The sequence below is a fragment of the Equus quagga genome, chromosome 4 (assembly GCF_021613505.1).
Source record: "Equus quagga isolate Etosha38 chromosome 4, UCLA_HA_Equagga_1.0, whole genome shotgun sequence".
Classification (NCBI taxonomy): Eukaryota; Metazoa; Chordata; class Mammalia; order Perissodactyla; family Equidae; genus Equus; species Equus quagga.
Genome location: NC_060270.1, coordinates 140001731 through 140024027, shown reverse-complemented (window position 1 = coordinate 140024027; position 22297 = coordinate 140001731). Strand labels below are relative to the sequence as shown.

At 50.3% G+C, this 22297-nt stretch overlaps 1 protein-coding gene across 1 annotated transcript in view; it reads right to left on the bottom strand.

Annotated features, from left to right (window-relative positions):
- Positions 1-16620: 16620 nt before the first annotated feature.
- The window catches only part of NRP2 (neuropilin 2), a 112226-nt gene continuing 106549 nt past the window's right edge, over positions 16621-22297 (bottom strand). Inside the window, exons 16-17 of the mRNA XM_046658116.1 lie at positions 22055-22105; positions 16621-19918 (exon numbers count right to left, since the gene is read on the bottom strand). Coding sequence (XP_046514072.1) covers positions 19614-19918; positions 22055-22105 — 356 coding nt within the window. The 3' untranslated portion in view covers positions 16621-19613. The remainder of the gene's footprint in view (positions 19919-22054; positions 22106-22297) is intronic.

Sequence of the window (22297 nt, the reverse complement as noted above, 5' to 3'; positions counted from 1 at the left end):
CAAAAAGGAAAGGGGCAAGCGACTGGCTCATTGGGGAGCTAGACTGTGGGGTGTTTATTAGGCAAAGGCTGGGGAGGAGGGCCTTGTCATGGCATTGTCAACGCAAACAATCCATAACCAGCCTATAAATCAGAATTGGGGTGAGTTTATTATAAGCCAAACTGAGGATTATAACCCGGGAAGGCCCTAGAAAGCGTTCCAGAGAAGCATGGGTTTCAATACAGTCTTATATCTTTTTAGAACAAAGAACATACATTAAACACACCCAGGGTACATTTCCATCAAAATTTCAAAGAGGTATGCAGTTGCAAATTAGCAGGTCAATGTGACCCTGATGTCAGGAAAGGGACCAATCTGGGCGTCACCCAATAGGGTATGCATTCTCATCTGAAGAGAGAGCATTCTTTACTCTGATGGTTAAGCAGATGGACAATGTGTGTTTGATAGGCCATATATCAGCTTTTTAGTCAAGCTGAGTCAGTTTTGAACCCAAATAGTTACCCGCTATACCTCAATATATGACATTCTCCTGTCAGCACGTAGAGGTGGGCGTGCTTGTGCCTGCGCTGTCACTACTACATGAGACGCATGTATTATTAGGTGCCAGCTCTCCCCTGGGTGTGATTTTCACTATGGTAATGGGGCTGGGGTCACCTTCAGCGGACTCCTGGGTGCTAGGGCACACGCTTAAGCCCGTGAGAGTCCAGAGGCTGCGTAATGTGGATCTTGGTGGCTCTATCTGATTCTCCTAGCCTCCTGATTGGTTAGGGGCCTTGTGCTGTAAGGACAGGGGCCTTGCAGATGGCCCTGTCTCGTTAGGCTGGTTCCTGTATCGTCGAGTCTCCAAGGATTTCCAAGGTAACCACACCATGAGTCTATGTGCCTCTTCTCTTTCCGGTCTGCAGCAAGCCCTGGTCATTTCCTCTTTCCTCTTCTCTCTCATCAGCAGGGACACGTGCGCTCTTCTCCCCGCGACAGGCCATGGTTCGGCTGGCAAAGTGAATCTCACGACACGGCCTCCACGCTATGGCACGTCATGGGGACTGCGCCAGGCTCTCTGCCTGTCACTAAAATGGGGCACGTGGAAAGACAGACGCATCAGCCCGTTATATCGCATCGTCCCTGCTCAGCTGACCTCAGCCTAGGAATGAGTGAGAGAGACTCCCAACCCCAGTCCACCCACGCTTACGGCAAGATTATTTGGAGGGAAAAAAGCATTCAGAGTTCCTTTTTTGGAGCAGTCACTTGATGCAGGTGCTCAGAAAAGGTTTAAGCTGAATCTGGCCCCGATCAGCCAGTGATTGACTGTGGAAGGGCACAGAAGCCTCCCCAGCTGCTTACGAATGACAGGGCGCTGGCTGTGGACTGAGAGCCTGTGGGAGGGAGACTGAGTATTTATTAAAATCTCTTTTGTCAGCCAGATTTATTTTCATCTTTCTTCACAAGATGTGATAGTTTTGCATCAGCGCATCTAAGTGAAATAATTTGCTAAAGGTCAAATGCAATTCCCTCCAACCAGCTTTCACTTACCTTCTAATTAACAACTAAATGTCCACACATACATTAGCCTGAGGCTCATGCATACAATAATAACTACCATTTATTGAACACCTATTATGTCCCAGGCATTGTGAATACATTATCTCAACTTCTCACAAGCCCAGAAGGCAGGAATACCCTTCACGGAGGAGAAAGATGCCTGGAGAGGTGAAGAAATCAGCCAGTGGTCATGCAAATTAGCATCTGCAGCCAAAAGCTCCAGCTTTCTCACACCGGCTGCAGGGCAGCGGCTTCCTGCAAGGCTTTGATGACTTGGGCCATCTGCTGTTACTGACGAGAGGGAAGATGAGAGATCGGTAAGGAAGACTGTGACTTTCCAAGTCAAGCACTTCCCCACTGCAGCAAGTTGCATTACCCAAAGTTTGCATAACTTGATGGTTGTTCTGGTGCTAATAGCTGGGTAACTGAAGTGGGGACCTTCCAGAAAAGGGCCAGAAGTGCCTCCGCAATGATGAAAGCTTTGGGAAATGGGCCATCTGGGAAATCTTCAGCTCTGGTGAGCGAATGTGGATCTAAGAAAGGATGGGTCTTAGTATGTCTCGGCTCATATTACTTCTCTGGGTGAATGGGAGGCTGGATGGGTCAATGAAAAAGGTCTTCCACTGCAGAAGCCAGGTAAGAAGCCATTCTTCCTACTCTTCTATTGACCTACAGTAGCCCAGGCACTCGACGAAGGGAAATTACAAAGGCTCCTGGTATTAGGGCCATACTGCTGACAAGAAATTGTCACATATTGAGGTATATGGAGTAACCATTCGAGTTCAGAACTGATTCGGCTTGAGCTAAAAAGCCTGACTTACAGCCGATCAAAGATACATTGTACATCTGCTTAACCGTGAAAGTAAAGAATGCTCTCTCTTAAGAGAAGAATGCAGACTTCCCCTCCTCCGCCCTATTGGGAGCATGGGACGGGTCCCTTTCCTGACATCAGGGTCACGTTGACCTGCTAATTTGCCACTGCATCCCTCTTTGAAATTTTGATGGAAATGTATCCTGGGTGTGTTTAATGTATGTTCTTTGTTCTAAAAAGATATAAGACTGTACTGACACCGGGCTGCTCCGGGATGCCTTCTAAGGCCTTCCCGGGCTGTAATCCTCACTCTGGCTCATAGTAAACTCACCCCAATTTTGACTTGTAGCTTGGCTGTGGATTATTTGTGTCGACACTGCCACATGGAGCTCTCACACTGATAGGAGGAGAGAGGGAGGGACGTGCACGCATATTTGGGGGTGGGGAAATGCTGCCCAGTGCAGGGCCCCTTTTCGTGCGATTCAGTTTTCTTCCCACGTCCTCTCAATTGAGGGAGGGGTTGCCATTAAATCCGAAGAACCTGCTCTGAACAGGTGGGGCTGATTTGGACAAGCCCCACCTGGAGAGCAGGTGAATAGGGCAAAACAGAGATTTTCAACCAAACGGTGACTTCTGAATGCAGGCATTAGCCAATGAGCTTGAGGTTCATTATCAGGTCATTGCTTCCGGAGAGAGGCAGCAAATTGAAAAGTACAAGTAAATATGAAAAAATAAAATTGGAAAGGCAAAACGAGTTTCTGTAGCTCTCCAACCTCCCTCCTGAGTCCTGTTTGGACTCTGAAACTCTGCAGTAAGTTAGCCATTATACAAATCCACTGCTTATTTTTCTTCCACTTTACTTTTGTATTGAATTTGTAAAAACCATCCAAACCTCGTTTCATTCTCTTAATCCTTTAAATTTGAACAAACCAAGTAAGCTTTGGAACACTTATTGAGCAGTGGTTTGACGACATGGCATTTAAATGACAAAATAGCTGCCCTCTGACCTCTCAGAGTTCTCCTTCCATTGTGCCTGTAATTTTGATAAATGTCCACCTGGTGGTGATTCCTTGTTCCAGCTGCACAGATCCGTCACCACCTGGCCGAGGTTCAGCTAGTCTCTTTCCCAAGAAAGCACAGCTTTATCAGTCTCATAAAAGTCCCCACGCCACCTTCCTGCTTCCTGTATTTCATCACTGAAACAGAAAAGGGCAAGAAAAGACAAGATCGCATGGCAATTTGCATATAATTTTTTTTCTTCCAATAAGGAAAATGTCCTTTTGGCAACCAAGCCCCACCTTCCCTTTTACGACTGGTTCCTCCAATGTGGCAGAGGAATGCTTTCTGCTTAGAAGGATGATGCTTCTTCAACTACCTTAGCAGCTACACAAACCCCAGCTGCTCTTATTTCCTTCCCCGGTACTTTGGGTATTGAATTTGTAAGAAGAGCCAACCTTCTCTTCTCTCTCTCAATATTTTAAATTTGAGCAGGTCAAGTAAGCTTTAAAGCATTTTTTGAGTAGTTACTTGACAATATCACACATGCATCTCGGCGTTCAAGGGCAATATGTTAAGCTGATCTGCAAAATATTCCTCTTTTACTACATTCAAGACATTTTGTTTTTACTTTCCAACTCTTAATGAGAAAATTTGTTATTGGCTCTGTTTCAGCTCCAGCTTCTGCTTACTGGGAATAGAATTTCTAGCAATTATCACAAGGTGTCAAGAGAGTAAAAGTCATTTGAATATTTCCTTGGTTGGCTGCAGGGAGGCAGTAGATTGTCATAATGAGATATGACTTGTACAACATGGCTGTGAAGGATTATGATAGCATCTCAATGGACTGGTGAGGCATTCATTCATCCATTTGCCATTTCAGCAAACATGTATCAAGGACCGCTCTGTGCCTTGTGGCGTTTTAGGTGCCGGGAAAGAAAGGTACACCTGAAATTGGCTTTTCCATCAAAGTAGTCACCACAATTTTGTGGAGGATTAACGCAAGATGATATTGATGGTACAGATATGTGCACAGTTCTCTTACACACAAGCTTGTTCCTGGTGTCCTAGGCAATGCAGAAGGGGGAAAATTCCCAAGGGAGCACTGGGGTTTGGTCTGACCTTCACAATATTTCTATAGCCAATTCCAATTGAGTCCTGGAGTCTTCTTTCCTCAGCTAAGGAATGCCGGCATCTGCCTCTGATCTTGACCTTCTGTGACTCTGGATTATTTTATTGACTTATCTGTACCCTTGGGAGTAATTCCTCATCACTCTTCTTAACTGCCTCACCCTCTTCATCACTTGCAGAGCTGGTGGGTAAGTCTTGAGAGAGTTGCTCCCAAGAGCTGTCAAGTTGTCAAAATTGAAGAAATGTTTCCAAGGAAAAGGGGGTGCAGGGCCATTCTGAACATTAATGTGAGCTCTAAACAATGGTGTCCATTTGACTTGGTGGCACAAGAGAATTCATAGTCACATCTACCCAAATGAAGGTAGGCAGCCCTCACTTCCAAATTAGTCCTATTGTGTTCCGGACAGAAGGGGAGTCTCTTGAGTGGAACAGCTGAGATGGATGATCAGATCTTAGTTCGATATCAAACAGATTAAAATTGGGGCTTCCTCCTGCATTAATGTTAAGGGTGTGGGCTCATGGAGCCAGGACGCCTTTGTTCCAATGTGGCTCTATCCTTTCCTTACAGGGGAATATCGGGCAGGTTATTTTTCCTCTTCGGACTTCAGTTTCCTTATCTATACAATGAGAAAAATACTAGAACCTGCCTTTCAGGGAATCACGAAGATTAAATGAATAATTGTAAGTAAGTCGTGAGCCACATAATGATGTTTTGGTCAGTGATGGAGTGCATATACAACTAAGATTAATATCACAGAGCCTAGGTGTGTAGTAGGCTATACCATCTAGGTTTGTGTAAGGACACTCCGTGATGTTCTCTTTGTGTAAGTACAACAATGAAATCGCCTAATGACACATCTCAGAACATGACCCTGTTGTTATGCTATATTGACTATATTCAATACACGCAAACTATTAGGATTATTTGTAGTTTAGGAGCATCTCACATTCTGTGCCCATTTCTCTGGGTTGCACCATTCTGGAGACACATGAATGTGCCTTGTTCGTTAAACTTGAGATGTCTTGCTATTACTGATTATTACCATTATTATTGACATGTTCACCCACCCCGTGCATTTGGTGAGAGCTGGAGTCCCCCCACTCACAAGGGTAGCCTCGTTAACCTCCAGGGCAGCTGGGGAGGTAGGCGCTGGCACATGTGCCGAGTCCTGGCAAAGCTCAGGAAGTGGAGGAGGACCTCCCAGAGAGCACACTTTCTGTTTTATTTGGCTTCACAGAAACCTAAGTCTAGAGGCAGGCAAGTGAGCGCGTGACAGAGGACAGTTGTGGCTTTACTCATTACAGTCTGAGGTTTCTCTTCCCTTAGCTTCTTCTCATCCTCGGGACCTCCACGTAGCAACACATAATCACTGAGAAATGTGAATGGGAGCCCATGTATTGCTTAGAGCCTATGTGGGGTTTTCTGGAGTCCTGAGGACTTTTTCTCAATTCTTTCTTTCTTTTCCAAGATTCGCCCTGAGCTAACATCTGCCAATCTTCCTCTTTTTGTATGTGAGCCACCACCACAGCATGGCCACTGACAGACGAGTGGTGTAGGTCTGCGCCTGGGAACCGGACCCAGGCAGCTGACGCGGAGCATGCTGAACTTAACCACTAGGCCACCAGGGCTGGCCCTCAATTATCTCATGTTTTGACTACGTAACATCCCTATGGCTCAAACATTAAAAAATATGAACTTATAGTGGAAATTCTTCTCCCGCTTCCCTCCTCATTCCTCCCCGTTGTCATCCCCCCCCCCACCCCATGTAGGTAAATGTTATTTATTTCTTATTTAACCTTTCAGGTTTGCCACATGGTAGCATACTAGCAGGACTGGCTTCACAGGCATGAAGAATGAATGTGCAGTCACTCGGGGCCCTGTGTTCAGGAGGGCCCTCTGCTTGGTTTGATTCTCTGCCACTGCTGTCTTGAAATTCTTAATAATTTTTGAACCCCACCATTTCATTTTGCACTGGGCCCTGCCACTTGTGTAGCCTGTCCCACATGCTAGGCATCGTTCTTCACCTTGCTTTGTTCCTTAACTAAATGTCTTAAAGATCTTTTCATATTGATACATAAAGAACTTTCTGTTTTTTTTTAATAAAGCTGCCCAGTAGTCTATCCTTGAGGATTTAAGAAACTATACACGTGGCTACTTTAAGAATTCCGTTAGGGATCCCTGTCCCAATTTCCCAGGGCTCGGATGTTTCCAAAGTTGGGAGAGAGTAAAAGATTAACTGAGAGAAGCACCAGAAAACCTTCCCTCTGGCTGAATCCCCCATTCCCCTTGCTTGGTTGTAGAAGCCCTCAGAAGCACTCTCATTTCTTTACCAGCTTCCTGACTCACAGAGTCCCCACTCCCCACAGCTCCTTCCCTGCCACCCCTCCCTGCCTTGCGGTGGTTCAGCCCTGGCTTCTGAAATGCTTGACAAGGACTCATCTGGGCTCCACAGGCACAGCAAACGACCCTGTCCTTGCCTCCATGTGGAGACAAATACTCTGGGCTGAAGCACATAGTGGCTACCAGGGACACACTTCTGAAACTCCCCCCACCGCCCCATTTCTTCTTTATTCCTGCTAGGCATCATTTCTGCGTAAATCTATGGTCACAGCTCAACGATGTGGCTGCTTTTAAGGAGACAGCCTAGGCCCTGCCTGCTAAAGAATCTCCCAGCTGTCAGAAGGAACCAGAGCCTTGTCCTGAAACCCATGACCTGTACAGAAGCAGCCGAGAGCTCTGGCTCCATCACTGACCCACGTCCCTGAAGCCCCTCTTGGAGGTGGTTGTGACTGCCTACTCGTCCAGGGGACACGTGCGCCACAGTCGTTCTGAGTGCCATCCCTCTGGAAAGAACAGAGCTTCGTATGAAGTCTTCATATGAAGTCCATGTGCTCCGGCTGGTGCTGGGGGCCTTGTACGTGAGCACATGTCTTGCCTGTCACCTCCTCCTCTGGCCGGGCCTGGGGATTCAGGACATGGATGTGGATTGTGGCGCTAGACTTAGTTGTTCCGGTGTAAGTGTCAGCTGTGACGGCAGCCCTCCTGCGGAGCCGAGAGAGGTGCTGGCAGCCCAAGGCACAGGCTGCCCCCAGGCCTTAGCCTGTCCAACAGCTGGATGGGGCACCCCTGCGTACGTTCATGCGGTGGAGACACACAGAGGTGAACGGAGGGGCAAGTGGTGGGAGAAGGCCCACAGCCTTGTGATGGTACAGCCTCTGCTCCTAGCCAGGCAAGGGAAACCACAGACCGCCCAGTGTGGCTGCTCCCCATTCCCATCACGCCATGCCCTCTCACCGGAAAGAAAGATTAGCCAGATGCTAAACGTGTTTTGGAGTCCACCCCACTTCCAGGGAGGGCTTCCAGGTACCCTGCGGCTCCACCCGGAGAAGACAAGGCTACGGCTCCAATTAAAGACTGTATCGAGTACTTGTGTTTCAGTACACTCCATTTGTTTATTTGAATATTTGATAAGACAAGTGCTGGGGTGGCAAAAGATTAATTAAAATAAGAAAGAACCATCTTAAGAGAGAAAAGGAAAGAGTGCGAAGATGGCTTCTCCCAGCCCCTGCCAGCGATTAATTAACCACTAATCCATTTGTTATTTCCCACTTAGGCATCTCTGTCCCCTGGACGAAAGGGAAGCTTATTATGTCTTAAATGTCTCATTAAACCATGTGGAAAGACAGTCTCTAAAATGGGTTTGGCCAGTGTGAATGGTATCTGCATACAGCGGGGGGTTGCTGAGGTGCGGCTGGGGGGCTTTCTGCAATTGGAGAAAACTTTTCTCATCAAAACACTGAGCTGTTCCAGGTGTCAGTGGGTGAGGACAGGGCGGGAGCACCAACAACCTCCCTTCCGTCTTCCTGCACGGGGAGGAAGAGGGGGAGGAGGGTGTCCACTGCATGCATCCTGGGCAGCTGGTTAGAAGGTATGTATCTATAACAGTGTATATAACGTACATATCTATAACAGTGTATATAACGTATGTATTTATAACAGTGTATATCATGTATGTAGTTATAACAGTGTATACAATGTATGTATTTACAACAGCGTTATTGAGACAGGGTGACATGCTCTAAAGTGTAGCCCTGGTTATATTTGAATCTCTACCATGAACGCAGGAGAGTGCTGTACCTCCCCGTGGGCTGGGGGCGGATGGATGGAGTTCTGTGAATTCTGCGTGTCATCTCCATCAATGGTCGAGGCCAAGCCTTGTCAGTCCCAGAGCCAGTGGCCCACACAGCTGCCTCTCTCCCTGTTTTTCTATTACCTACTCGTCCTTCTCCACTCTAGCAGCTGAGAATCTTTACCCAAAGTGATTTACAGCTGTGTGTGTCAGGAGGGTCTGACACTGATTGAGTCTCTTATCTGCCTCCTGTGTCCTCCTTGCTGGCAGCCTCCCCCGCAGGTATCAATCAGGGCATCAGCTTCCTACTCCTGGGTGAGCCAGGGGCTGTCAGGGATGCATTCTGACTGTCACCTTCATCTGAACTGCCACCTGCCCTTCACAGCGTAGAGTCTTTTTAAGGCGTACAGGGGAGAGGAGGTGCCTACACCACTCCCAGCCAAACTATCACAGCTTGGGACGATTCTACGTGTTTTGGACAAATTTGGGGAATATGGTTTCTAAAAGGCAGCACAGGGGACATTTACTTGCATCAGCTGCCAAAGCTCTAAATCTTTGTCAGGATGTTGATGGGGGTGGCAAGCCCCCGTCCCCCAGTCAAAATCGACATAATGTCCTCTTAGTAGGGCCACAGTCACAAGACAGCTTTGCGAGTTCTAAGGCCTCTGCTTTAGGAAATGCACAACAGAGGGGAGACAATGTCGCCAAGTGAACCCAGGATGGAGAGGGTAGGGGTGCAGCCCGTGAAGACCCACGGGAGAGATGAAAACACAAGGGCCAGGGAGAAAGAGGGAACAGCTGTCCGAGTCTGCTTTTGAATTGGCCCCAAATGCAGTGACATTTTCTTTTCTGGCTGCTTTGAAAAAGGAAGAGAGGAGAAAATGTAGACTCTGACATTAAAGACGGATGGGGCTCAGACAAACTGCACGGCTTTGAAGGTTCCCCGGTGCTGGGCGGGCTGAGGGCACACCTCCACGTGCGCCCTGGGAGAGGCCGCTCTCTTTGCCTTGAGCCCAGAGGGGTCCGCATGATGACACGGCAGCTCCCAGCCTAGGACGCTGTGGGGGGTGGGGGGGTGTGAGTATTTAACATGGCCTTGGCTGGCCTGGGGGCTGCGGTTCGCTCATCCACTTTGGGTTGACATTTGCAACAGGAACTCCGTCAGGCCTCTCAGAGGCGAGGAGCTGGGTGCGGGGCGAGGCCGAAGACTGAGCTCTCTGGTCTCCTGCAAAGGCACCAGCAGAGAGCCCCCCTCCCAGGTGGCCTGCCTGTCTCTGGCCTGGCTTTCCATTTGACTTTGAAAGCAGATTCGGCTGGCTGGTCCTGTGCATGTAAATGGCATCTTGAAGGAGCAGGAATCCCATTAGGAGGAACTATTGACCCGTCTGTCCGCATGCTGTTGACTCTGCTAACCTCCCCTTTGTGGCCTGTGATTCTGTAATGTGGAAAGTGGTAATTGGAGAAGAGAGGTTAGAAAGAGGAATGGGACAATGCCTGCATGTGACACTGAATAGCAAGGACTTGAAGCCTGCCTCATCCCTAATGTCCCCTTGGCCACCACAAGATGGAGACTCCCTGGTCCCATCACCTCAGAACTGGTTGGTCCAGAGCAGCTCCAAAGCCACTGTGTCTTATTCATCTCGGTTGTTCCACAGTCACCAGCACAGGTGCTATACCGGCACCTGCTAGGTTCCACATCTGTCTACGTCTTTGTCAGGACAGGTTAGAAACGCAAGGGAACCCAGGGGCCAACAGGGATGAGGGCCAGGCACATCCCTAGGGAAATGCAGGTGGCCAGGACGGGAAGCAAACTACATGAACAGCTGAAAAGAAGACCCACCTGTTTTAATCCCATAGCCAGGAGCCGGCCTAGCGTGGTCCTAGGCAGTGCAGGCTGGGCAGAGAGAATTTCCGTACCGTGCAGATCGAATCTGCTCCCCTTCGCTTTGGCTGCCGCTGTGACCCCCTCTTTGATTAGTAAAGCTGAATTAACTTCCCCCGCCTTTGGGCTCTGCTCCTACCATGCAACACAAATTGAAATAGTGGGGTGGCAGGCGGTGGCAGTGGGGGCTGTGTGGGGAGGGGACCGCGGGGACCTTCCATCTTGTTAATGTAACACTTCCTTATGTGATGGGAGCTGAGAGCAGCCTGTGATGAATTTCTCCTCTGGTAATCATTCACCATCGCATTGTGACCCGTGTGTTTTTGCCGTGCCGCACATTTCCAGACTTTCACAGTGACTTGTCAGCACCTAGTAAAAATGAATTGGACACGACCCATCTCTTCATGCGATGTCCTCCCCAGCTGCCTTTCGTCTCCATTCAGAGAAGGAGTAGGTGGGACCACCTGGAGTGGCAGCCGTAGACGCCGCCGCTGTGGTCTGATTCCAGGCCCATCACGCAGGCAGATCAGCGCGGGCGTGCCAAGTCTGTGGGCGCTCTTGTTACGCTGAGCCATGTTCCTAGGTCCAAATGGTTCCAAAGTGGGCTTTGCCTTTTGCACCTGTTGTTTCTTGCTGCCCGAGGAGCTGTGCAGGCAGTTTCTTTCACCGAGAAGACATGGGTGCAAGTGGTGGTACAATTAGGCATCTGGGCACCCCATGGGTTCTCACCAACTCTGGCGTGAAGATGCTTTGATGGCAGGGGACAAGGCTATCGTCTGAGTCACACGCACGAGCGTCGCCATCTGCAACTGTAATTCTAGCCACGTGGTCAATCGTAAGAAGGGGTTTAGAAGCAGCTTTTACTGCATTTGTGGCTCATGATGATTAAACAACAGATGGGAAACCCAACCAAGATTTCTAATCTCCACCTCTCTGTGGAGGGAGTGAGTGCGGCTGAGGGAGTCAGTGTGCGGCGCTGTGAGGGTTGAGCGTATAATCAGGGCGGGCACCCCCTGAATTTCTGCGCCTCTGTACACTCATTCTCATCAGACCACAGGCACCGAGTTTTGGTTTTGAAAGGATGGTCCCTGAATCCTGGGGAGGTTCTAGGAAGCCCGCGTTGAAGACGCCCCTCCATTAGGGCTGTCAGACAAAATACAGGGTACCAGTTAAATTGAGATTTCAGATGACCGATACACACATCTTCAGTTTAGGTGTGTCCCCAGTATTACAGGGGACATTTTTTAAGGCAAGATTTTTTTGTTGTTGTGGTGGTAAAATATACGTAACATAAAATTTGCCATTTTAACCATTTTTAAGTGTACAATTTAGTGGAATTAAGTACGTTCACAATGATGTGTAACTATCACCACTGTGACCTCTAATCTACTTTCTGTCTCTGAATTTGCCTGTTTTAAGGATCTCATATTAGTGGAATTGTACAGCGTGTGTCCTTTTGTGTCTGGCTTATTCACTTAGTGTAAAATTTTCAAAGTTCACTGTGTTGTAAGATGTATCAGGATGTCATTCCTTCTTGAGGCTGAATAATATTCCATTGTGTGGATGGACCACATTTGGTTGATCTATTGGCCTGTTGACGGACAATAGCGACCTCTTGGCTCTTGTGAACAATGCTGCTAGGAATGTGGGTGGGCAGGATCTGTCTGATTCCCTGCTTTCAGTTCTTTTGGGGCATATGTACCAGAAGTGGAATTACTGGGTCACTTGCTAATTCTATGTTTAACATTTTGCGGAACCGCCATCCTTTTTTCCACAGTGGCTGTATGGGATATTTTTATTTGTTAAATCTGGCAATCCTCCAACTTTTCCAACACTCTTTCCATCTGAATATATTTAACCTAAATTGTCACATTTAAACAGAAACGAATAGTGCCTATCTCCGTGTGGAACTTGTGGGCATAATTGCTCAGTTCAGACTCCAGGAAACTTACTGCCACATTTTCCACAATGGTGAAGCACAGGGAGCAATAAGGGAGAAGTGAAACACTAACATTTAGTCTGAACAAAGTAGGCGGCCTGATGCCTGTCAGAAAGGGGAATTTATACAAGTCATTCATTCATTCATTCAACAAACACTATTGTGCTTGCTCAGTAGGAGTTGGGAGTCCCCATACAAAGGTGAATGAGACACCCCTCCTCACCCCCGACTTATGCTCCAGCCGGGTTTCCCTCGGCCTGCGACTCTCTGCACAGGCTGGCCTTTCTGTCTGAAGCGCTCTCCCCTGCCCCTCCCACTCCTCCGCTCACCCTGGGATTTCAGCTCCCATCCCACTCCCCCCCTCCACCCCCTACCTCGCACAGTCGCCGCCCTGTGCACTGCGCTGTACAGTTCCTCCATAGCTCTTGCGATGGACAGTGCGGGCACTCGGTTCACCTGAGTCTCTCTCTAGATTGTAAGCTCGCCGAAGGCAGGGACCACGTCTGTTATGCTTATCATTGTCTCCTGGCACCTGGCACGGCGCTAGGAGGCATTTAAGTGAAATATGTCTATCGCATGAATGAATGCATACGTAAATTCTTCCCTCAAAAGCTAGTGGGGGACAAACAAGTGAATTTCCCTACGAGGGAAGGGCTCTGGGGAAAAAACAATTCTGCCTTTTTTTTTTCCCCCAGCCCAGAGGTGCTGGCCGGTGTCTCCGTGGAAGGGAGACGCGGAGGACGCACGTCTGGAGCATCAGCAGAGCTTTACGACGCAGATTCAGACAACCAAAGAGAACCGCTCCCTCCGCAGGGGTGTCAGAGCGCGGGGCTGGAAATTGATTTAGCCCAGTGCCCACTTTACCAAGATGTGCGTGACCTTCCCAAGGTCACCTAGCTAGAAGCAGAACTGAGAGCCGTGGTCCCCCACCTCCTCAGCACGTCCAAGTTCAAGTGGAGAGGAGCACTGAGGACTTCAGACCCTCTAAAGGTCTCCTTGAACTCCAGCAGGATTTAATAATAGCTGGCTGGGAATAGAAATGTGGATGCTGAAGGAGAGGTGAGATGGGGGCGAGGAAAAAACGTGAAGAAAGAAGGCCAATCGGACAGGCCGCCCGCCCCGGCCCTGCAGGCCGGGCGCTGCCAGGCGCTTCTGCACGAGGCTTGGCCAGGCGGCCGGCGGGGCGCCGTGGACGCTGCGCTCCGGTCCTGGCGGAGGCAGCCCGGGGCTGCAGGGCGGAGATTTATCAGCGGAGCTGTGCTCCAGGCCTCGGCAGCCGGCCGCCGGCGCTCCGCGAGGCCGTGGGGGGCGGTGCGGGGGCTGCAGCCTGCACTCTGTCAGCAGACCTCGCCGGTTTCCAGGGAGGCTGTTTGAATCGGCGGGCGGGGGTCCACGCTCGACCACAGCCGCCCAGGCCGGCTGGTTTGCTGAGGGGCCCAGCACCGAGCCCCCCAAGTCCCCACCCCCCAGTCCCGCCCGGGGCTTCGCTTCTGCCGGGGGAGGGCTCCCTGCGGCCTGGGTTCGGCCGGCTGGCCGCGGTCCGGCTCTGCTCCCCCTGCACCCTCTCGCCCTGGGCCACTGGCGCCCCGCCGCTGCGGCCGGGTGGGCACGGTCCTCAGCGGAGGGTCTTTTTCCTACAGCGCTTGAACAGGCCGCGACAGGAACAGCGGTCCCGCACACACAACCGTCCCGTGGGGGTTTCCGGCGGGGAAGAGAGAGGAAGCAGGTGGCACTCTCTGGATAAGCCCCTGCTCCCTCCGAGGCCTCTCCTCCGGTCTTCAAGGAGAACATCAAGCCGTGTCCTCTCACTGGGAGCTCCTCCCAGGGTCACGGAGAAAACCAAGGCCCGAGGAGGGCCAGCCTCGGAGGGCGCGGCGAGGAGCGGCTGCCAGGCTGGGGAGTCCTGGGCTGCAGGAGCTCAGCGCCGGCCCAGCCTCGGCCTCGGTCCCCGGCTCCTTCGGACCCGTCTGGTTTTGTTGATGGGACGGCGTTAAGCTGCTGGGCAGCCCGCCGTGGACGGAGGAGGCACCGGGCGCCGGCACAGGCAGCGTCTCCCTGTCTGAGCATCACCCTCGTCTCCCACGCTGCCCCCCGGGGAGATGTTTCTCCAGGAGTCGTGTTTGGTTTGGGATCCGAGCCTGGAGCCTGTGAGAACTGGGATGGACTCATCTTTCCTCTTCTTTGGACTCCCGCCCGCCCCAGTCACCACCACCGACCCTGCGGGGCAGAGGCACATCGGCGTCCAGATGGGCCCCGTTTCCCTCAAGGATGGGCCCGTTCCAGCTTCGTTTCACTGCCTCCCCTGAGGATCCTGTAAACATTTCCAGAAGGATGCAGATAAGAAAAAAAGGATCTTATGTAAACACTGGATGGCTAGGGACCAGGAGATGTTATTAGTTTATTAGGGTTTTACAAATACCCAAAAGCTCAGCTAAAGGAAAGCAGAAATGTGCTTTTGTTTTAACCTCTGCTATTGTTGTGAGGGTCAGGAATGGGCTGGAAGCGGGCCTCTTGGTGGACATGTGATGCTGTGAGGATCACAGGAGGGGCAGTGGGGCAATGACAGACATCTGACTGCGGTGACCTTCCCGGCCAGTGAGGAGTGGGGACGGCGGTAGGGGGAGCCGAACTTTCTGTAAATTAAGGAGGCCAGAGAGCAGAATGCAGGTTAGACACAGCTCCTCTTGGTGCCTTGAGGATCTTCCCTGGCTCTCTAGCCTTTTCTTGAACAACTCCCACCCCCACTCCCCCCGGGAATCACGCTTTCATTGCTTTGCTCTGTGTTCCAGGAACACAGCCCGCTCTGCCCCACAGCAGGGTCTCAGCACGCTGTTCCTTCAATGTGGAAAGCTGGTCCCAGGCACTTTGCTTAGCTGACTCCTCCTTATCTCTTCAGGTTTTAGCTTAAATAGCACCTCCTCAGAGAGGCCTTCCCTGATTGACTGTTTAGAGGGAGTAACCCTAGCAATTATTCTTTTAAAAAGTTTCAAAGAGATATATTGTATTATGTCAGATTCATTAGGTTTCATTATGATGTGTTGTTGACTATACAACAGATGTCTTACTTAATACATACAGGACCCAAGTCCTGTAACGTCAGTAATAAGCAGTGGTGTTTTGCAAATATGAGCTCAGGTAACACCAATGGTACACCTGTGATAACTAGTAATTCTCCACAGGAGCTACCCGTTTATTGCCTTATCACATGTACTGGGACCCGTCCGTATTCTGTGTGTTTGGCTGTTTGCTTTCTCCCACCTTCACTGGAGTGCCAGTCCAAGAGCTTACAAATCAGGAAGTGCTCAAAAACATGTCTTGGATAAGTGATTGAACCAAATTTCCTTTCTGAGTGAATAGAACCTCAGGATGGGGGCTAATGCGGCTCCAGGTCACAGCTTCCAGTCCCATTTGTGTGTGGGGAACAAGTTCATAATAAAGTTCATAAAGGACCTCGTCCTCCCGGGAGCGTACTCCCCTCCTTTCGCTTTCCCTGGCCTAAGTCTAGTTGCCTTTGAATTCAGTAACCCAGAGGTGAAAAGCCCCCCAGTCACTCTGGGAGGCGGGCTGCTCTCCTTTCTCCTAGACTGGAGTGCATCAGAACCCTGAGTGCTTCTCAAAATGCAGGTCCTCAGGCCCTCCACCCAGAGCGTTTTTGAGTCAGTGGATCTGGGCTGGAGCCCAAGAATGTAAACCCCTGACAAGTTCCTAATTGATGCTAATACTGCCGGTCCAGGGACCACACTTCGAGAAGCACCGTCTAGAACCTGAAATCACCTGGGATTTGACGAGCATGTGCGTGAGCAGGAGGGAGGCAGCAAAGACCAGGAGCTGCTGGGGGTTGGCGATGTCCAGGGAGGAGGGGCGTTGGCAGGGATCATGGTCTTCATGGAAATCTACCAGGCAAGCCTTCGAGTTGACGTAGCCCCCGAGCCAGACAGCCCGTTACCCGTCCCCATGGTATTTTCGTTATATAAACAGCCAGGCAGCTGGTCAACCTGCTAACTCCCCTGACAGTGTTGAGACACGTCGTCCCAAGAGAGTGAGCAACCGTCCTGGTCTGCTGGGGTCCAGGGGTTTCCTGGGACACACGACTTTCGCTGATGAACCCCATCAAAGTCTCGGGCCAACAGGGCGGACTGGGTCTCCCTCAACCCAAGTCTCTTGGTCTCCAGTAAAAAAAGACATGGAAAAATATCTCTGGTATAATGTTTATTTAAATAGTAATCTTAAAAAGGCTTTATACAAATCATATAAACACAGTTTGACATTGTTGTTTGTTAATTTTTTACACGAAGAATCACAGTAAAAGCTCAAGTTCACGTGATCTGGCTCAGCCAGCGAATGGTTGAATACCTTTAACTGCAAACCCTGGAAAAGTTAACCTTCTGCATGACAGTTCAACCTTTTCCCTTGTTTCCTTGCCATTCGTGCTCACTCCTCGGACCCTCATCCCTGCCAACTCCCCATCCCCACCTAAGAGAGAATGCACCCTGCGGCTCTGTCGAGCGCCGGTCTGGGTGAGTGTGGAGGTAATGTGTCAGTCAATACAAGGCAAAAAGGAGATCAATACTGTGAGTGGGGTCCCAAAGGGAACAACTCAGCAGACGGGTCAGCCAGCCTGCCTGCACAGAGACAACCAGTGCCCCCGGGGTCCATGGCCAGGTTATGATCCGGCCCCGTCTTCCTGTCTTACAACAGACCAGCCTCCGGCTTTGGTGAGGTATCTGCTTGCAGCCCAGGGCAGTCACGCGGGGCCTCGGATCAGCCAAGGGTGAATGTGGACACAGGACCGTGAGGGGGATGCAGGTGGAGTTGTACATAACTTAGAGGTGAACTGCAGGCTGAGACGGGGCTGGTCTCTGGGGATCTGTAAGACGGCCCGCTGCCGTGAGCGGGCTAGGACCCCCGGGGCAGGCTTTGGATCTCCTCTTCTTCTGCAGGCTACTTCTGGTGCTCCCAGGACTTGCTGGCTTCCTGATCACTGAGCTACATAGGAAGGCGGAGAGGGTGTGGGCTGATTACACACTTGCTTCTGGGGCAGGCCCAGCTCAGGGGGATCTAGTGCTACGCCGTTGGGCTTGAAGCTTTGCTCTTCACCTCTAACTACCACTGTGCCCACGGGTGCCGGGATCAGCAGTCACACTCAGGTCCTGGGTCAAAGTCACAACACCACCACTGAGTCCCACGTGACCATTCACATACACAGTAGACACAGAGAACTCCAAGGGCAAAGACACACACACACACATGAATAAATAGCTGTCGTCAGAATGCTCCCTCTGCATACAAAACCCTGTGACGTTACCATTGGAACTGGCATTTCCATAGTTAACATTTAAAGGGACCGCCCAGTCCCGTTCACCCTCCCCTCTCACCCGGGTATGAGACAAATGAAATTGTGGGTGACCATAGCAGCAAAAACGGTCTGACAGTTCACCACGATGTGCAATAGGCTGGCATACTGTTGGGTTTCAAATTGTGTGCAGCACACAGGCAATCCTTAGGCGCTACCACGAAATCAAGGTTTGGATCTCGACGCGGACAATCTTATCCTTCACACGGTTTCATTCTACTCCTGATGCCTCCCCTCTGGTCTGGCTGAGAGTCATCGAGGCTGTGAGTGCCACCCTGGGGCAGGCTCACTCCGTGGCAGGGGCAGGGGCGAGCTGGGGGACCTGGCAGTGGAGCCACGGGTCAGGGACACAGGACCGCCTCAGCTCATGATGCTTACTGATCCTACAGGGGGGAAAGACGCTTCTCCTTCATTTTCTCAAGGCACTTAATAAAAAACACATAAATTGGTGTGTGTGTGTATGTGTGCGTATATGTATGCATGTGTGTGCATGTGTATTCATGTGTGTGTATGGGTGTGCATGTGTGTGTGTAAGAACACAGGTCTCTCTGGGGTGAACCAATGTTGTCAACGTTCTGGTCCACGGTGCCTGCAGACTTCTGGTTGGAATCCCAGCCCTGACTCTGCTGAAAAGCTGAGGTGGTGGCTGTAATCCCGAGGAGAAATCAGTGTTTACTAGCCCGTCAGAGCACTACTTATCAGAATGTCTCTGTCTGGTCTGCTCAGCGTTGCCATCACGTGATCACAGAGGCTGGACTTCTCTTTTCTCTCTCCACTGTTCTCCTTTCTGTCCAGTGGTTGCCAGTCACAGCTCACTGATGGGGAAAACATACCAATAGCCTGCATTTCCCCTCCCCATCTCTGAGAACATCAAACAATGCAATTTCCTGGGGCTCAGAGACTTGACAAATGTGCCTGTGTGTGTGTGTGCACACGTGTGCATGTGTGTGTGCATGCATGCGTGAGTGTGTGCATGTGTGCATATCTATGTTTTAGAAGAACAAGGAGCAGGGAAAAGAAAAAGCAAAGCCACCACCAGAGGCCCCAGAAAGTAGCCTGACAGCCATGAATTCTGGGTCTAGATTTCACGAATGGCTCCTAGTCACAAAGCACATTAAGGCTTGTCCGCTTCTAACATGGAGGTGCTTCTGTGGATTTTGACATGTGAAGTTTCCTTTCTGGTTTGTTTTAAATCACATATAAGAAAGAGCTGTTCATGCTGACCCTAAAATGGCAATTTTCCCCTGGATAAAAAAAGTTAAAGGCAACAACATCCTACTTAAATGCAAGGACTGGAAATGGCAGCTCATAGGGTGGGTCGGCAGGACCTGCACCACGGCAATCCCGTTAAGCCCTAAGAAGAGCCGGACGGCTTGCTTTTAAGTTTCTTTCTAAAGGTGGAAAGTCTGAAAAGACCCTTTGCTTTTCGAGTGCTGATTAGAACGAGAAAGCAGAGAACAAAATTTGTTGCTCTGCTGCTATACTGGAGAAGTCATCCTCCCCTTCTGCCTCTTTGAGTAGCTCACAGACCAAAGAAATAAAAAATAATAGTGATAACAAACCCACAAACAAAAGAGAACTGTGACCCCAAAGAGACGAGCTTCCGCCTCTGTCCCAGCAGTGATGCGGCGGCCACGGGTCTAGGTGGGCCGGGACCCCCGCGCGGCCGCCTTTCCCCTCCACCCTCCCCTCGCCCGTCTGTCCTGTCCACACCTTCGGTGTTCTGGATCCCTTTGATTATGGCATTCAGTTTCCAAAGGAAAAAAACATTGCAATCTTCACTAGCCCCTCTTGCTGGAATGAAATGTCAGATGCAATCCGGGCGTAATCCGTCAGGCCTCCGAGCAGCACTTCTGGTGGTTCATCTTGACCTTGTGCTTGAGGCCGTCGTAGAGCTCGAAGTTGTAGTTCTCCAGCGTGGTGCAGCTGCGGGAGCTCAGGCCCGAGTAGGAACAGGTGCAGTAGAGCAGCAGCCCGGCACACGTGGCCCCCAGGAGGACGCCCAGTGAGCTCATGGCGATGATGGTGATGAGGATGGGGTCCAGCGTGTACAGCCAGCTCTTCTCTCTGTTGGCCGAAGGGGCGCCAGAGCCTGAGGTCGGGGCAGATGAGTTGCCCCAGTCCACCTCGTACTCATCTGTGAAGAAAGCACACGAGAGACTGTGGGCACCACCCCTTTCATGGGGAAGTGAGAGCTCGCCCCTCCGGTCCAGGGTTCTTCAGAGCCCGGGGTCAGCGGCAGGACACCAGAGTTGCACTGCACGGCTCGAAGTCCGCGGCCACTGCACCCCGCTGGGTAACTTTGGGCCAGTGATTTAACCTCTCTTGCCTCAGTTCTCTCTTCTGTGAATGGGGACACTAATACTCATGGGGTTGTTAGGAGGATGAAAAGAGTTAACGTTTGCAAAGTGTCTGGTGTAAGCAAGCACAGAGTAAGTACAGTCTAAGTTTCTGAAACTTAAGTAATTTGACTCATGTTAGGTGAGTTCAGGTTTTAACAGCGTCGGGGTGCCGTGAGCACCTGGGATGGCCGTGCTCTGGGCACCGCCTTTCTTTGCTTCCTCGTTCCTCACTTCGGACAGCATCAAGTTAAATCGAAGGACAGGATGCGACTATTTTCACAGGATGCATTTCCCAGTTTGGCGTGCCTGACCATCCACACCGCACATTGTTCTCAAGCCTCCAGACCTCACTTACCTCACTGTTATGGGTTGGAGTTATGTCCCCCCGGGTGCCCCAGGACCTCAGAATGTGACCTCATTTGGAGATAGGGTCTTTACAGAGGTCATCAAGTTAAAATGAGTTAATTAGGGTGGGCCCTAGTCCAACGTGACGATATTGCTATAAAAAGGGGAAATTTGGAGACAGACACAGCTGGGAGAATGCCATGTGAACAAGGAGGTGGCTGTCTGTGAGCTGAGGAGAAAGGCTGGGAATGGATCCCTCCCTCTCGGCCGTCAGAAGGAACAGCCCTGCCAACATCTTGATCTTGGACTTCCAGCCTCCAGAATGGTGAGAAAAGAAATTTCCGTTGTTCAAGCCGCCCAGTTTGTGGTTCTTTGTTACAGAAGCTCTAGCAAACGAATATACTTGTATTTCTACAAAATGGCCAAGGCACGACCACGCCCATGGCTAATTTTGTGAAATTTCCCAATAATGCCATGAAGAAGGCAGGGCGACGTTACAATTTTTTTTTAATGGACGAGGACACTGAGGTTTTAAGAAATTAGGTCACTAGATAACTCACTCAAGGCCCCAGAGTTAGCAAGCAGTTAGCCTAGGAATAGGAGCCAGGCTTTCTGCGGCCTGGTCCCCTGCTCTTGCTGCCCCATCTCGATGCTGCTGCTGTTTGATCTACTGCAGCCCCTCCGAGAAGGCGCAGCTTTGCCCATAAAAGGAGCGTTAGATGGAGCTTTGCAGGGAGCCTGTGTTGCGTTAACAAGGTGCTGTTTTGGTTAGTCAGTCTGTTTCCATAACTACCCTTGAAGTGTTTGATTAAGGTCAGGTTAAAAGCGGCTGCTCTGTAAACTGCTCTTCTTCATGGCATCAATCTTGGTCTAAAGCTGTTCTTTTCAGGGAACCTTGGTGCTCCCTCCTGGAGATCGACTCTGTCACTCAGGGAAGCCACAGAGGCCTGTGCTGCTCTGAGCTGAGGGCAGAAGGCACATCTACAGGTTTACCCAGGTGCCCTCCAGTCACGACTCTTGCTTCGGCCTCTTGAAGTATGTGTGTCTGAGGTGGGAGAACGGAGCTTCCAATAAATATGAAAACATGAGATGGGCAGTGTGGAAAAGAAACCTAAACCTTGCAACAAGCCCCAGCTTGGAATCTTGGATAGAGTGCAAGGGTTCTTGCACGCCAGGGAGCCAGGGCACATGGCAGGCCTGAGGGATGTTCACATTTTCCCTCGTTCCCTCAGGCCCTGTTTGGAAGGAGGTCAACGGGATCAAGCAGCGACATGTACAGAGGAGCCTGGCTGTCACTCCTACTGGGTTGATCTAGATTTGAAGTCCATCAGTGTTGAAAGTTGCCTGAAGTAGGGGACCCGTTTCAGATTAGGCAGAGGGAACTCAATAAACTTTCTAAATCTCCAAATTTGACCTTGACAGAGCAATTGACGGTTTCTTCATTCCTTTCCGGATTCTTCTCACTTACATTTCCGACTGATAGTTCTAAATTCTGGCCCTCTGTTACCCTGGGCATTATTTTAGTTGACATCTTTATAACCAAACTTGAATTTCATGATCATCTGCTAAATCATAACAATACTCACCATCAATTTCATCTTCGTAGCCCTCTCTCCCGTGTATTTCTGGGATGTCCACTATAATGAAAAAGAAAACGAACAAATCAAGTTATAACAAGTTCTATCGCCATGGCTGAAAGGAGGAGACGCAGGCTTCCTGAGGATGGGCAGCTAAGAATCACCTCTGCTTCTAGACCATTTTCCGTGTATATTACGGGATCCTTTCCCTTCATAGGATCTGTCTGTACTTCCAACAACAACCAGAAGAAT